We start from the raw sequence: 16195 nt of genomic DNA, 5'->3' as shown, positions 1-16195 counted from the left end.
CTCGTGAGAATCCTTTAGGATGGTGCTTTTCATGGGTGTAACTTCCACCCCATTCTCGGCCTTTCTTGCTGTACTTTACTGCGTTTTGGAAGGGTTTGTAAAACCTTTGTTTTCTTTAAGGGGTTAACGGTTTTGGTTGAGACCTAGGAAAAAAATGTGCTATCTTCTGATCGCAACCCTTTGGAGTCCAACTATTGGGGTGGAAATAAACTGAGCAAAAAGAAGAAACAAGCGGAAAGGGAATGAGGCAACATGGACCCCAGGCGTGACTTTGCGGGGGGGGGCGCAGCAACCCGCTGGTTGTGACTGCAGGGGCAGCCGTCTCCCTAGCGGTGCAAAAGACCACAATGAAGGAGAAAGGACCTCAGGCCCCGAAGGCCCCGGCCTCCACGTGCCCCATCCCCTACGGTGCAGATTCAGTTGCTTTCCCGACGATGCGTGCGGCAGGGAGGAAGAACCCTGCATGCACAGAAGAGCACTGGACGGTGTGGCCAGATAAAACGTGCCCAGCAGCTGGTTCACTTTAGCCAAGCGTGGCCAGGGCTGGTGAGGACTTGGACAAGAGACCCAGGTGAGAAGCGGGGAAAAGGCCCAGGTAGCTGCTGGCAGCCCAACTGAGTCTTTACAGCACCTTTACAGGTAGTCCACGCTTAACAATCATTCATTTCGTGATGGTTCAGACTTATGATGGTGCTGGAAAACCAACTTGCAACTGGTCCTCACAGGACTGTTGTAGCGTCCCCACGGTCACATGATCACAATTTGGGTGCTTGGCAACTGGTTCGCATTTATGACCGTGGCAGCATCCCACGGTCACCGTTTTCGACCTTTCCGGCCAGCTTCCAGCAAGCAAAATCAATGGGGAGATAACGACCACGTGGTTTGCTTAATGCCCAAGGCGATTCACTTAACAACCGTAGCAAAAAAGGCTGTAAAATTGGGTCGGATTCGCTTAATGACCACCTCACTTAGCAACCAAAATCCTGGTCCCAATGTTGGCCATCAAGTGACTACCTGTATTTAGTTATTAAGCAGGCACATTGCTGAGTCTTTCCAGATTCCCAGGGGACTGCTCCAAATCCGCTTGGGGAGGGGAGGGGAGGCGGAAAAGGATCCTGCGGCCAAATGCAGGAAGCAACGTGCTCAGCATTTCCCCAGGGCTGAATCTCACCTTGCCAATGCAGTTAGTGGAAACAGGGTGTTGGCACCCCTTGAGAATAAAACCCACGCAGGAGCAGGCGCGGTCTCTCCAGCAGCCCCATCGCACCTCCTCCTGGCTCCACCAGACCCACACCGGACCTTCCCTCAAGGCACATCAGGGTCAGATTCAGGTTCTCAGGAGTTCCAGCAACTAGCCCAAAGCTGGAGATGCCAACCCAACTCGGGGAGATGCTGAATGCTCCAGACGGGGGAAACTGACTGGCTTTAAAAACATACCCAGTTGGTATTAAGATGGTATTAAGTGGTTGGCAGAACCTGATCTGGGCTTGAAGCCATGCAGGGCCAGGCCTGATTAGTCCTTGGATGGGAGGCCACTAGGAGATCCCAGAAACCGAAAATTACAATTTTACCAATTTGCCCCCCCAGCCCCAGCAAAAGCCCCTGCCAAAATCCCGTTTCTCTTCAGCCAGATGGGGCTGTGGCCCTGCAGAGGAAACACTAAAAAATCAGGGTGGCTCGGAGTTGCCAGGAGGCTGTTTCCCTCCCAAAAGCCCAAAGCACATTCAGGCCCCTCCACATCTTCACCTGCCCAAGGAAGAGGGGGACCTTTTCCAAAAGAGGCCCACCTGGACAACTTCTGCACCCTGCAGTGCTGTGGGTGCGTGGCGCTTCAGTTCCCATCACGCCACCCTGGTGGGAGATATGGGAGCTGAAATCCAACACCTTTGGAAGGTGCTGGCGCAGAAGGCGAAATGACAGAACGTGGGTCACGGGAGGCTCAGGGGACCCACGGCTGCTGCTTTGGAAGTCTCTGAAGCGACAGAAGGAAGTTAAAAGCCCCGGAGACTGGCCTTTTCCCTACGGCATATTCAAATTACAGAAGGCGCTGCTGCGTACAGGGCCTTCTCTGTTGCGGCACCTGGAAAACCATCTCCAGAACCCAGTAAGGCTCCCGCCCTGGGGCTCCAAAGGCAACTGAAAATGTGGCTGTGCTTCCAGGCTGCGGGGTGGGTCAGGCCTTGTAAGACTTTTTACATTTTTACTTCATATGGCTTTCCTGGATACATCTGCTTCCTTCTTTTTATTGTCCTGACTTTAAGTGCCCAGAGTCAGCTGGAGTTGGGCATTCTTTCACATCTTTGACATAAATGAGCAGCCAATAAAACCTACTGGCGTCATCAGGGCTCAGAGCTAAGCCAGGGTTAGGGCTGGTTAGCACTTGGATGGGAGGCCACTAGGAGACCCTGGGGAATTTTGACAGCACTGGTGGAAGAGGGCAACTGTTGGCCCATTCTGGCTTAGGGGCTTCCTGCAGGGTTCCAGCTGACTGCGGTGGGAAGACGCCACCGCCGCCAAAGCAGAGGTTTCTGGGGTCTGGTACAGCTTCAGAATGCTTTTTTCATGCTGCAGCTGTGTTGCGAGCCAAACAATGGGCTCCCACTTCCTTCTTGGAAAGGAGAGACTTTATTTTTTGCTTCCTTTTTTTTGATAACCAGTACCCATCTTGTCCTTTTATATAAAGCTGGACTCTGCCAGGTTTTACAAATCATTCCCCCCGAACTGTTTTTCACCCACTAAATCAGTGTTTCTCAACGTTGGCAACTTTAAGAGGTGTGGGCAAAGAGCAAAGAGCTTTGCTGGCTGGGGAATTCTGGGAGTTGACGTCCACACCTCTTAAAGTTGCCAACGTTGAGAAACACTGCACTAAAAAAAGGACTGATTGCCTTTTTCTCAGTCGAAGGAAGAGAGGCTGGGGAGAGGCCTTGCCGGCCCCACCTGGTCCAGACGGTGATGTCCCACAGCAGCCTATTTGGCAGGAAAGTCAGCTGAGGCTCTCCAAGCTCGTCTTAATTCTTTCCATCTCGTGAAGAAAGCTGTAAAACTGGGGCAGTGTTAATTCTGGAAGGAGGAGAGAAACGAAACATTCAGGATTAGGCAAGTAAAGTCCAGTTCACGTACCTAGTTAAGTGCTGAAATTCAGGGCCAGAGTTTTGGTGTGCGGCCTCCAGGCCAATGCTGGGAGACGCTCTCTGGCCCAGATTTCAGGGGGTGGAAACTGTTCTGCGCTAAGTTCCTCATGGTCTCTCCTCCAACTTCTTCAATCTTTCCTCAACTGAGGCTTGAAGTTGGGATGTTTAGCTTGAAGAAGACTAGATTAACGCATGGCAGGATAGCCATCTTCTAACATGGGAAATTTGTTCTGGGCCCCAGGCTCCTTAGCTAGCATGACCAATGGCTGCAAGTGCAGGAAGTTCAAAACATCTGGAAGGCAGATACAGAGGATGGAGCAGATGCTTCAATATAGGAAGCGGATGTACAAAGAATGAGAAGGGATGTTCCCATTAAAGGTACAAGCTGTACCTAGCTGGCAATGTTTCTCAGCCTTGGTAAGTTTAAGATGTGTGGGCTTCAACTCCCAGAATTCTTCAGCCAGCATGTATGGATTTCAACCCTCAGAATTCCCCAGCCAGCTGTGGGTGGGGAATTCTGTGGGTTGAAGTCCACACCTCTTGAGGTTGCCAAGGCTGGAAAGCAAGTGTCCTGGTGGACTAGATTTCTTTGCTAAATGGTTTCCAGGCAGAAGAAGACAGATTGTCCACCTACCAGGATTTCTACAACTGTGGACAAAGCTTGAGATCTTTCCAAAGGATCGTTCTCTTTTCCTCTGTCTCTGTGCACCAGAAGCCCTTGGGGCCGTGTTTCAAAGACGCTGAGAAAAGGGTTCAGTTTCACTACGGACACCCAGAGTCCTCACTTATAACAAGCACCATAGACTGAAGGCAGTGCCCAGAAGTCCCATCATGGGCACATGAAACATTGGGTCCCAAGGAGTTCAGCTGGGGAAGTTCCGGGAGCGTCCCAGGCACCTAGCTGGGCAACTGGTTAGCTTGGAGGAAACAGATCCTTCTGTCCTCCATGTCCAGAAGAGCCACAGCCTCCTCCAGCATCACACACAGCAACCGGGTCTGCAACTCTCCGCACAACAGTCAGAACCAGTGTTTCTCAATCTTGGCCGCTTGAAGATGTGTGGACTCAGCCAGCCTTGCTGGCAGGGGAATTCTGGGAGCTGAAGTCCACACATCTTCAAGCGGCCAAGATTGAGAAACACTGGTCAGAACATTGCTCTTTCCCTGTTGTCCAGAATAATTATTCCTATGAGGACAAAACTGGCCAATCTCCAACGATGGTTCTCATGTCCCACCACCACCCGCAGCTGGCTTGGCTCTCATCAATTGCCTCCCTCCCTTTCCTTGCAGGACTTTCCCACATACCATGATGGCTCACTCACCTAGGTACACAGGTTCCACCTGGCTGCCTTTCTTCACCACCAATTTCAGCTAGAAGCAGATCAGTTTTGGAAAGTTGGGTCAGTTACAGCAAAGGACGCAGGAGTTCAAATCCCTCACTTCTGAGAAGAAACCCCCAGGATCTCCCACTATTTACAGTTGGGAAGATGCAAGTGATGACCCTTAGGATTCTAGGACTTGCCCAAATATCGGGAAGGGAAGAGGGGATAAGAGTCCATTTTGGGGCAATATGGAGAGAAAGTAGGAACTGGAGACTGAATGCAGGGGAACTGAGGCTGTGATATTTTCGTAGTTCATCTCCAACCCCCAGTTTGTATCTGAAACTCCTGGTGGATCTAGGAGGTCAAGATCTGGCCCCAAAGAGAAGATCGAGGGACTCCAGAGGGCAGTTGATCCCGCTGTCTCAATCAGTATATTCATAACTGCATCCCAGCTGCCCAGGGGTTCCTTCTGGCAAGCAATACAGCTAGGAACCGTCAACCAAGATCTATTCTCTGGCAGCTGTGTTATAAGAACCTGGGACAGAGGTTACATTTGCTCAGAAGAAGCCAAAGAGGGGACCTTAACCAAACCAAAGATCTGCTCTCTGCTATAGAATTAGGGATCCTTAAGGTCTTCTTGGAATCTAACACTTTGCAATTATAAATGAGATTCTAAATGAGAGGTACCAGTAATGTTGAATTCCACTCATCCCTACTGGAGGATGTTATCCGTTATGTCCTCCAGTGCCCCATTTACAATGAGATCAGGGCCAAACTATTAACAGCAGATGAACTCAAGGGCTCTGATGTTGAAAAACTGATTTATCTTCTTGCAGACGTGTTTCCAACTGTTAGCAACCAAGTTGCTACTTTTGCCCTGCTCTCATTTAAACTTAGGAAGAAATATTTAAGTTCTTAGTTGTAGCTCTGGCTCTATTTTGTTGTAACCTTTTTTATATTTAATGCTTCCTTTATTATTTTATTTTATAATTTCATCATTTTATTGTTTTAAAGTTATTATATTTTATTGTATTTTATTGCATTCTTATATTATGACCTGTGGTTACAACAATAAAGTTCACTATTACTATCACACTCATCCCTACTTGTTGCTGCTTCAACAACAGACGCGCAACCACATCTCTCCCCCTTGATTGTCCCCAGAAATTCAGGAGCCCAAACACAGGATCTTGCACACTTTGCCCTAATTCTGCTCCCAGGGACTTCTAGGCCAGGGGCCCCAAACCTTCAGCTGGGGGTCACAACATGTTCCCAGACCAGTTTGAGGACCACGGTGAGGCCATCGTCTTTCTGGGGACCTCGTAGGAAAAAGCGGGGCTTAAAAAGTCAAGATGGCACCTGCTCTGCCCCTTTTTTTACTAGAGTTATACACGTGATGCAGCAAAATGGGGCAAGGTTTTGAACTTTCTTGACACATGTCCCTTGCAGACATCCCTTCAGCCTGTTTTGGGGTGAAGAGTGAGAAGCCTCTTGGATACGAGTGGCTTCAGTTTCAGCCCTTCCTCTGCAACTCCTGAATGCGAATTGCGTAGCCGTTTTGCATGGCATCAGGCCCTCTGGAGAAGGTTGAAAGGGCTTCAGAGTGAAAATCTAAGGGTTTTTTTTTTCTCTTTCTTCATTTTCCATCTTTATTTTAAAAAAGGCCAAAGGCAAAATATTGTGCTGCTGGAATTCCGTCTTTTTGGCAGTGTCATCTGGGTCATCAGCAAGCCACAAAGGGGTGGGGAGGGGGATATGGAGATAGGGACCACAGGTGCCTCACAGGACCACCACCCCCGTCTTCTAAACCATGGTTATCACATTTGGCACCAGGAAAATCAAGAGTACAGGAAAGCTGCTTAAAAACCTTGGCAAAGTCTTTGAATGGCCCCATCCAAACAGTAAGGATGGGAGTTAACTTTTAGAAATGAAAATAACAACAGATGATCTCAGGGTGCTGAATCTGATCTCGCAGGCAGTTCTGTCTTTGCAAACGTATGCCCCCCTCCCCTGAGGCCTGTGCCAGTTTCTGATTCTCCCACCCCTAGCTCTACCTGTGCCTTCCCAAAATTCTTCTTACCTGCAAGAAGATGCTCCCCACCTTCTCCAGCTCGCTGCTTCCTGCCGTAACTGCCGGAGAGAAAAATGTGGGGCAAAAGATTTATGCAAAGTGGTTGGCAAATGCACCCCTCGGTGTGCCCTCCCAGAAAAGAGCTCACCTCCAAATTTCCACTCCATGTCTATTAGCTGGTTAACCATCAGCGTCTGCCCCACAGCCAGCCGTGAGAGGGCTGGAGAATTTTCCTTCCACTAAAATGGGCGCAAAAAGAGAGTTTTAATGGTGCCGCTTTTAACGCAGTCTCTCTCCAGATTGTAAAGACTGGAAAGTAGCTACTACTGCTCCATGCGCCTTGTGGACCTCGTGAGACTAGAAAGCTGGACTAGGTGGGTCTTAAGTCTGACCTAGCACAGCTCACCTTCTATTATTTACCTCTGCAAGAACAGAATGCGCAGAAGGTTCCCTGTTCCCACTGTGGGAGTTTCATCTGCTCCACAGATCCCCCGGCCACGACGACTGCTACCGTCCCCACGCTGGATTGCACCAGGCGATGCCAAGCACGCCCCACGGCTGGAGCAAGCCTTTTCCCCCACAAAACCAAATCATGACCCCATCGAATACTCAGACTGTATCAAAGCAAAGGGAAAACACACCAGGGGGATAAGGTTCAGTGCACGGCAGCCGGTGAATTTCCCTGCAGCTGAGCAGTAGCCGGAATGTAATTCTGTGTTATTTATTTATTTGAATTAATTAATTTAACAATTGTTGCATAATTACAATCACATGCACAATTTCCATAGAAACCTGATGGCTGTGTTTGCACGACGCACTAATGTCACGGTTTACTTAGCTACAGTTTGGAGAGTTAAGTCAACTGGATTGATCTGACGCCCAAAATTAACTTGTAAAACAACCACAGCCTCTGCATTCACACAATGCGCACGCTGACTTGGGCGTTCTTTTACCTTAGAGCAGTGTTTCTCAGCCTCCGCAGCTTTAAGATGCCTGGACTTCAACTCCCAGAATTCCCCAGCCAGCCAGAATTCTGGGAGTTGAAGTCCAGGCATCTTAAAGTTGCTGAGGTTGAGAAACACTGCCCTAGAGAGCCATCCAAGTGAGAAGCTACATCAACATTTACACACACTCTTTACAGGGAGAGAAGTGGAAAAGTTAAGGATGCATTTTTTAAAAAGAGACTTTGATTCCCCCTGGAATTTCTTTGGGGTTAAAATACAAAAGCCAATCCTGGGCCATAAATTAAAGTCCAGCATGCAAAGGAATGTGGCTGGTTACCTGCTCTTCGAAATACCTGGCCTTTTCCTCGCTGAGCCCTGCAGGAGAAACCTGAGATGGTCAGACAGGAGAAGCAAGAAGCTTGCCCACCACTGGAGAACTCACGGAGCCAATAAAAGAGACCTACCCAGGGTGATAAGATCTGCTCTGACTTGTTCTGCAGACAGAGTCCTCTTTAAGGCACCTGGAATAAACATTGTGTAAAAAGATCCAGCCGGAGAACCACTTGGACGATGTTGCTAGCACCGTGCAGACGAAACAAACAAACAAACAAAAGACAAGACAGGTACTTACCTAACTTACTTGGGAACTAATTGATGGAAAAAAACACATAGCTATTTCAGGGCTATTCATTTTGCTTGCAATCCACCACAAACCCCCGGTTCCCCAGTCGCAATGCCAGATGACTGATAAAATAAGAAAACATTTTTCTTTCCTGGGCTATTTATTTAAGGGCAATATTTTTTATTTATTTATATTTCGAATTTTGCTACCACCCATCTCACTCAAAGAGCAACTCTGGGCAGTTTACAATAAAACTAAGATAGATACAGATTAAAATACAATAAAAACAGTATTCTCAAATAAAAACGAAAATACAAACATAAATTCCAAGATGGAGATATTAAAAAGTTCTAAATTTAAATTCATGTAATTCATGGGGGCCTCTTCAACCTTAAGCCATAATGGCATCAGATTATTGTTGGCTATAAGCCTCTTTTTTCTGTGTGCAAAACCACATGCAGAGTGTCTGATTTTGACCGGAAATGGAGCCCAACCAGGGGAGTCAATTTATCCCCCAGTTCTGCCTCCTGCTGCAGATACAGGTAGTCCTCGCTTAACAACCATTCATTTAGTGACAATTCAGACTTATGACAATGCTGAAAAAATTGACTTATGACCAGTTCTCACACTTACGACCATAGCAGCATCCCCGCGGTCACGCGATCACAATTTGGGTCCTTGGCAACCAGTTCACGTTTATTTATTTATTTGATTTCTATAGCCACCCTTCTCAGCAAGGGACTCAGAGCGGCTTGTTTATGACTGTCGCAGTGTCCCGTGGTCACATGATCACCACTTTCGACCTTCCTGGCCCGCTTCCGGCAAGCAAAATCAATGGGGAACCACGCGATTCGCTTAACCACGTGGTTTGCTTAATACTTGTGGTGATTAGCTTAATGACAGCTGCAAAAAGGTCGTAAAATCGGGTCTGATTCGCTTAATGACCACTTCACTTAGCAACCAAAATTCTGGTCCCAATTGTAATTAAGCAAGGACCACCTGTACTTTATCTTGCCCAGCTGAGTTCCTGGGTTGGGAGAAGAGGACCTGGGTGAAATGAATCCAGAAGATGAAGGCTGCTACTCTGTAAGCATCAGCCCCCAACATGGCTGCCTCTGGTCACGCAGGTATGCAGTTCATTTCTAACATGACTTGCTAGGGAAAATTAACAAGGGGAGTCTGTTGTTCTCCCAAGGTCAACCAAGGTCAGAAGGGCCTGCAGCCATGGTGGGGGGCCAGAATAGACAAAAGCAGAATTGCACTACCCTTTTGAATGTGCCCTGTGTTTGGTTTGGCTCACGACCACACGGTGCCCGTCATTCGGACGGAAGTTTCTGATTCTGCAGATGTTTCCAAGCAAGGTGGCTCTGCCAGGCTGGGCTACACGTGGGCTTTCTCCCAGATGGAAGAGGGAAGGAGAGATTTTTCCTTATCCACCCCTCGGTTCTCTGCCCCAACTCAGAGACACACAGAAGATCTGGAAGTCTACCCCACACTCACCATTGGGCACCAGCAGGAGGCTTTTGACAATGTTCTTCAGAGGGCCCAGGCTGATCTTATTCCCCGCAGCAAACTCAGAAAGCTGGGCTAGAAATCTCTCCACCTGCCATGGAAAAAAGCAAACCGTGGCTTTCTCCAGGTTCACACTTCTCTAGCACATGTGCAAAAGTGAGACTTGGGTGCAGAGAGCGGCTCCCCTTAGCTCAACCCCAGGCATGTCTACTCAGAGGAAGTCTCACAGAGGTCAGATAGGATCATCCAAGATCCTTGGTCCCTTTCCTTAGAACTTCCCATCACAGCTTCGAAACCTTTATTAATTTAATTTATTAACTTTATACGCCGCCCATCTATTGTTACTATTCCGCTGCCTATGGAAGTGATTCTGAGTGGCTTATGTTTCTAACTGTCACTGCCCACAAGATAATTTTGAGAAAAAGAGGAGGAAGGGGCCCAGCAAAACTGGAAATATTAGACAGACATAACTGAGTTGCTCAGAGTCCCCTTCGGCTGTTTGTAGTGGTGCTTGGTTGCCATTTTATATTTTGGCTTTCATATTTTATATATTGTACATGTTTTAACGTTATAGTTTATTTTCCTTTATTGTTTTTGTGCTGTATGCCACCTAGAGTCACACTGTTTGAGTTGGGCAGCCTTAGAAATCTGGTTAATGAATAAATAAATAAATAAGGCAAATAAATACATACAATGTATTTTCTGTCTAGAGAAGGCATAAAAAAAAAAATCAGAAAGTGCCTTCCTTTGCCCTTCTGCATCTTTCAATTAGGACACCGGATCTGGATTCTTTTTTAATGCAAACACCTGGAGGGCAGCATGTGCCCCCAGATGGGCAGCTCCATCTTGGCGTTGGCAAAATCAGCTGGGAATTTCGGGAGCTGCAGTGCCAACCACTTCAGAGGGCACAAGCTTCAGGACAGCTGGTAGTGGCAGACTGAAATGGATCAAAGGAGATTGCTTTCCCAATATTTTTTATTTTGAATTCAATACCACCTTTTCCTTCAGGCCCAGATTCAGGCAATCACTTTTTTAGGATACTGCCATTAAAAAAAAAATTCCATATCCCACTCCCTAAAGAACTCACAGCTTTTGAACAGAATGAGCCTGTAGGCCGAAGCTGGATCAGCCATTTGCTTTTAGGGAAGAAAAAAAGTGTTCATAATTAATGCTATTCTCAAAAACCTTGCTATGCAGAAAAAAATACAGTCAAAATTGCCTGACTGGTAAGCTGCATTCACATGTTGCCCTGAAAACCAGCAGGGCTTAATTGAAGGAGGGAAGACTCAATTTTTGATTTTGTTTCCCCTCCGTGGGGCGGATTACCTCTTTCGGTCCTCGCAGGAATTGAAAAACCACCTCTGTGAGAGCAGAAAATTGCTGTGGAAAAGAAGGAAGCCTGTTAGCAAACAGAAAAGCCATCAGATGTCCCTTCCTCCTTCCACACCCAGAAGGCTTTTTGGGAAAAGCCATGGGCCAGAAATGTCCCCACAGCCACATAAAAGTACCCCCCACCCGCTTCTGCTGCCTGGCAGAAGGTGCTCTGGGCCTGGCTGTGCCTGGCGAGAAACCAGAGAGGGGGCAGCACATCCTTTTGGACTCCTGCCTCAGGGGTTTGGCGTTTGCAAAATGGCTGTCGGGGAGACAGCTGCGCTGGCAGGACAGGATGACTCAGTGAATTTGCACAACAGCTCAAGGCAGGCAGCAAACCGAGGTTGGTGCCACCAACTTCCCTGAAGACCAACTCAGAAGGTGTTTCTCCCAGCCCCCCCGCCCCCCATGTTGCATTCCCTTTTGGGGAGGGGCAGGCAGGCAGAACATCAAAGGACACCCTGTCTGCAGCCCACCCAGTCCTTTCCCAGGAATGCCCGGGCAACCCATAGGGGGCTCAGGAGTGGTGCCTTGCCCCACACCAGCTTCCCTTTCACTTTCATTGAAGGCATCCAAAATGCAGCTTAAAGCCAGGCCTGGCACTAAGGGCATCAGCTGGATTAGGCCCAGCTTAAAGGCCTGGACCCGAATTGCAGGGCAAGCAATGGGGTTGAAGCTGTCTTGTGTCGCCATGACCTTTTGAAGAAACCACCATTAGTTGGGGTCACACAGGACCTCAGGCACAGGCCCACCAATCTGGCTGTGGTGTCGGGTAACTTGTGAACCACCTCCCCGTTGGCACCCTTCCTTCACACTGCCGCCACCCTGCCTGAGCAGCTGCAGGAGTTTTAACTCCTCGGGTTATACCCAGAGATGGCGGCTGAGCCTGCAGGGAAGGCACCCGCCTGCCTGGGCACCCTGCCTTCACCGTGGCGCGCTGGGCGACCCAGAGCCGTCGGGGTCTCTACGTTTGGCGGTCCCGAAGGGCAGGGCCGCCCAGCCCCCCGAGGCCCTTGCAGGAGCACCCTCTGCGGCAGCCCACCTACAGGGCTGGTGTCCGGAGACGCTGCGAGCCCTCGAGCAGGTCAGCGGGGGAGGGGGAGGGCTCCCAGCGCGGCCCCCTCCGGGCGACCGGAAGGCAGCGCGGCCCCCCCCGACCGCTCTGGCTCCTTCCCAGCCTCGGGAGGCTGCGGCGGGGGCTGCCCGGCTGGAGGGGCGGCGGGGGGGCCGGTCCGTCTCCGCGCGGCCCCGCGCCCCCTCGGCCGGCGCCCGCGAGCGCAGGACCGCTTCCCCGCCCCCCCCCGCGCGCCTGGCCACCTGGGCGCTCAGCTGGTTGAGCAGCTGCAGGTCGGCGCTGACCGCCTCCGGCAGCGGCTCGCGCGTGAAGTTCAGCAGCCCCATCGTCGGCGCCCGCGGCCCGGCCCGGCCCGCCCCGCCCCTCGCGGCCCGGCTCAGCCTGAGCGTCGGCGCCGGCACTTTCGCGCCGGGAGGCGGGACTGCCGCGCCGCGCCGCGCCCTGCCCTGCCTCGCCAGCCGGCGCTCCGGTGGCTGGAAGGCGCAGAGCGCCGCCGCCGCCGCCTGCCTGCCCGGGGGTGGCGGGGGAGGCGTGGAGCGCGGAGCCCCCCTCCCGCCGCGGCGGCGGCGGCGGCGGCGGCGCCTCTCCTGGCCCGGGAGCCAGCCGCGTGCGGGGCTCCGCGTCCGCCCGAAGCCCCCGCGCTCTCCCCCCGTCTCCCTGCCGCGCGTCTCGGAGGCCGGGCTCTGTCCGGAGGGTCGGGCCTCTCTGGGAGGACAGGCTTTGCCGCCGGCCCGTCCTGGGCATGCGGGCAACCCTCCCCCCTCTGCCCGTTGGGCAGAGGCGACAGAGGGCTTCTTCGGGGCCAGGGCAGGGGTGCTGGTCGGGGTGAACTCCCGCCGGTCAGGCCGGAGCACAAGTCGGGGCTCGTGGCCAGCGTGGGGAGACGTGCTCAGGGAAGGGCAAGGGAAGGCAGGGCGCGGCTGCCGCCGCCAGGCAGAGACCCGGAGCCGCCCGGCGCTCGGGGGCCCTCGTGGCCGGCCTGGAGAGCACTGGCACACGCACACCACCCGAGGGAACAGCAAAGGTCTCCCCAAAGCTCAGGGGCAGGCAAGAGACCAGCGCTGGGCGCCGACGGCCGCACGCCGACCACCTTCCCGGCTTCCGGAGACCGAGCGCGTTGGCACGAGCCATGCCACCGCCTGGGGTGCGACCCGGGGGCCCGGGCTCCGGGCTCCAGCCGCAGACGCCACCTTTGCGAGCGGCAGCCATCTTGGACGGCACCTCGGCCCCATCTGCAGGGGCCGGGAGCCACTTCCGGCTTTTGTCTCGAGCGTGGAAGGGGAATCCGGGTTCATTCTGCCTCCTGCACCCCCTTTTCTCTCCCCAGTTCCCCCGTCCAGCGGGTGCAGAGGAAGAGAAGCGGGGCTCGTTTTCTGGCTGCGCAGAACAGCTCCTTCTGGGGTCACCCCTGGCAATAAAGGGGAGGCTTGGATGTGCAGTCCAATGGATGCTTTTAGAGGACAGGGGATCCCATCAGGATCAGAAGCGAGTGGGGGAGGGGGGAAGGAAAGTGTGTGTGTTTTGTGTGTGTTTGACAAATGGGGGGGGCTGGATAGGTGAGAGTTGGGCCTCGAAGCTTTGCAAATGATGGGGTTGCACCCAGCCAATTTTTCTCTTGTGCGGAGGGAGGGGGTGGTCCAAAGACCGGGCTATTAGGCATTGAAATGCAGAAAGGCGGTGTATCCATATTCAAATCTCCTTTGGGCTGAGTGATTCTGCAGGAAATCACCTTCTGAAAGGCCTTTTTGTCATGAATATCAGTCTGGAGGCTGCCTGGGGTGTGCCTGTGGAAGGAGGTGGGAAGGAGAAGGAGGGGGGGTGGGGGCGGGGGCAAACCTGTGGCTTTCGCAAGAGGTAATCCTAAGTGGGGCAAAATCCTTCCTTTTTGTCTAGCAAAGAAGAAACCCAAGCCAGGATTTCTGTCCCTCCCCAGCCCCACTTCTTTGGAACCCGCCTGATTGAAAGCAAGCACAGAGGGGCAGGGGGAGGGGCAGGGGGGGCCTAATCTGTGCGGAAGTGACCTTGAGCCCACATTGTGAGGCAAAAGACCGCCATTACCTGCCTGGAAAAGCTTAAGTGGCTTTTGCCTGGAAAAGCCTTTTGCAATGCCCAGGTGGGATGAAGGGCTCCCCCTGAAAGGGAGCTTCCCAGGCAGAGGCATCCCCAGGCCAGTGTCGCCCAAAGGCTTGCACAGTTGGCCTGGAAGTGGCACCATCTGAGAGCTGTGCTAAGTGGTTAGTCTGTCCTGTGTTGCCAGACCTCAGTCTGAGAGCGCTGCTTCCCACTAGCAAATTATCACTTCACCAAAGCTGCTGCCTGTTGATAAAATGTGTCAGTCAGAAAAGGCCCTGCCAGACTGCTGATTCTGGGCCAGGGCAGCTCTCCTACAGAGTTCCTTGGCTTGCCTGCTTCAGCACAGCTCCGCTTTTCCTTTGGCGCCTCAAGCACAGCCAGAGAACCTGCTTCTGCCCCGGATCAAAATTGAGAGGAATGTGTGCATTCTGACTCTGCATTTGCCCTCCCCTCCTTCCACGGGGATGCCGAATAACCCTCTTCTCAAAGTAGATGCAGGCCCCCCATGCCACAGCCACCATCTGGTTTATCTGGTTTCAGTTTAGCATGCTGTGTGAATGCGCCCATTGAGTTGGCACTGAATGCTTCAGGAGCCTTGGTTTATGCTTTAGCCCTGGATGTGAACCTGGCCAATTTGGTTTTTCAATAAACCATGGTTAAAGCAAAGCAAACAGGAGGTGACTCAGCCAGGTCCCCGTGACTCAACCAGGTCCCCTTGCAGATGCTCCACTCAGTTTTGGTAAGCCCTGGTTAGGGCTTTTATAACCAGAGTATACTGCATGAACTAAGAGAAAAATTTAATTCAGTGCCCAGGCAAAGGAGAACCAGCGTGTGGCGTGTGAGCCTTCCTGTTTGGCATGGAGTGCCACCACTTGGTTTGTCTTCCTGATGCATTGGGATTCAGTGCTGATAATTCCCTTCCGAGGCTCCAGATACTCTTTGCAGCTGGCCAAGAAGGCTGTTCCAGGAAAGACGCTTAAACTGGTTAAATTTGCAGGATTCTGGAAAGCTCATTGAGAATTTTAAACATTTGGCTGGCAAGTTCCTAGTGCCCACGTCAGCTTTTCTTTGCTGGCTGGGGAATTCTGGGAGTTGAAGTCCAAACTTCTTAAAGTTGCCAAGGTTGAGGAACACTGGCCTACATCATCTCTACCGCTCATCGCCCATCCCTTTTCAAGACTTTCTACCCCAATCCATACTTTCTCCTTCCTCTTCTTATCGTTGTTGTCGTCATCATCTGGATGGACCTACCTTACAGAGCTGTTGTGCCAGAGAAGATGTAGAGGAACTGTTTGGAAAGATTATTATTTATTTATTAATCAAATTTATCACCGCCCATCTCCCAAAAGGGACGGTGGAAAGTTGGAAAAAGGAAAGGGATGCAGTGTTGATCTGTGAGAAAAAAGGTCCATTTTCCTCAGGCAGGCTATGCCCTGGACGTTCATCAACCCAAACGTACGTACGTGTGTGTGTGTGTGTGTGTGTGTGTGTGTTTGGACAGAATTTGGCTGAGCTCACAAAGCCTGCTCTAGGAGGCTCCCAAAGGGATAAGTAGTTTTTTCTCAGGTAAGGGAGAAACACCTGGCGACAGCTAAAGCTATTGTGGAAGCAACGGGTGGCAAGGGAGTTTGGAGATCATCTAGTCCAACCCCCTCCGTAGTGCAGGAACCCACACTGCTGCTATCTTTTGAGAAGGAGAAAACAGAAGACTAGAAGACTCTACTGGGGAAAACCAGGGAGAAGTTCAGAGAAGGCCAGCTGCTGGGGAGGGATTCAAGAGCAGGCAGGGAAGAGTGGCTCCCTTTGGCCCCCCCCAAAGCTGCACTGGATTTTTGTTACATCAGAAATGGCTGGGACGGAGGCACTCATTGTAAGCCATGACTACATCCCATGTGCTGTGATGTCGCCACAGGAATGACATGGATTACGTAACTAGTTTCCCTTTGCGTACCCCCCCTCCAAATATCCATGAGTCTGGGGGTGAACCAGGTAGGGCCAAATTTGGTTGCCCAAGTTGGCAAGGTAGGACAAACTGGCAGCGAACAGATAAATAAGATTTAGGGCAAAAGCTGAGTGG

At 51.4% G+C, this 16195-nt stretch overlaps 1 protein-coding gene across 2 annotated transcripts; it reads right to left on the bottom strand.

Annotated features, from left to right (window-relative positions):
• Positions 1-2607: 2607 nt before the first annotated feature.
• Positions 2608-12405, bottom strand: COMMD7 (COMM domain containing 7). Of its 2 annotated transcripts, XM_063296858.1 has the most exons (9): positions 12288-12405; positions 10926-10979; positions 9588-9690; positions 7930-7986; positions 7803-7840; positions 6670-6760; positions 6531-6580; positions 4451-4499; positions 2608-3060 (listed from the first exon to the last, which is right to left on the bottom strand). In XM_063296858.1, exons 1-9 carry the CDS (start codon positions 12369-12371, stop codon positions 2984-2986), a joined length of 603 nt encoding a protein of 200 aa, XP_063152928.1. In that variant the 5' UTR covers positions 12372-12405; the 3' UTR covers positions 2608-2983. The 2 variants fall into 2 exon arrangements, with proteins under 2 accessions (XP_063152928.1, XP_063152927.1); XM_063296857.1 differs by lacking the exon at positions 12288-12405 and having other exon boundaries at positions 2609-3060; positions 10926-11113.
• Positions 12406-16195: the final 3790 nt, after the last annotated feature.

The sequence above is a fragment of the Candoia aspera genome, chromosome 3 (genome assembly GCF_035149785.1).
Source record: "Candoia aspera isolate rCanAsp1 chromosome 3, rCanAsp1.hap2, whole genome shotgun sequence".
Classification (NCBI taxonomy): domain Eukaryota; kingdom Metazoa; phylum Chordata; class Lepidosauria; order Squamata; family Boidae; genus Candoia; species Candoia aspera.
Note: the sequence above shows the minus strand (reverse complement) of the source record. Positions and strands in the feature narration are given on the sequence as shown.

Coding starts and splice junctions, on each gene's coding strand:
- COMMD7 (XM_063296857.1), bottom strand. CDS start 11,099: ATGTGGCTGTGGGGACATTTCTGGCCCATGGCTTTTCCCAAAAAGCCT. Junction 6,581..6,669: donor CATGGAGTGGAAATTTGGAG/GTGAGCTCTTTT, acceptor TCTCTCCGGCAG/TTACGGCAGGAAGCAGCGAG. Junction 3,061..4,450: donor GGTGGAACCTGTGTACCTAG/GTGAGTGAGCCA, acceptor TCCTCCTTCCAG/AATTAACACTGCCCCAGTTT.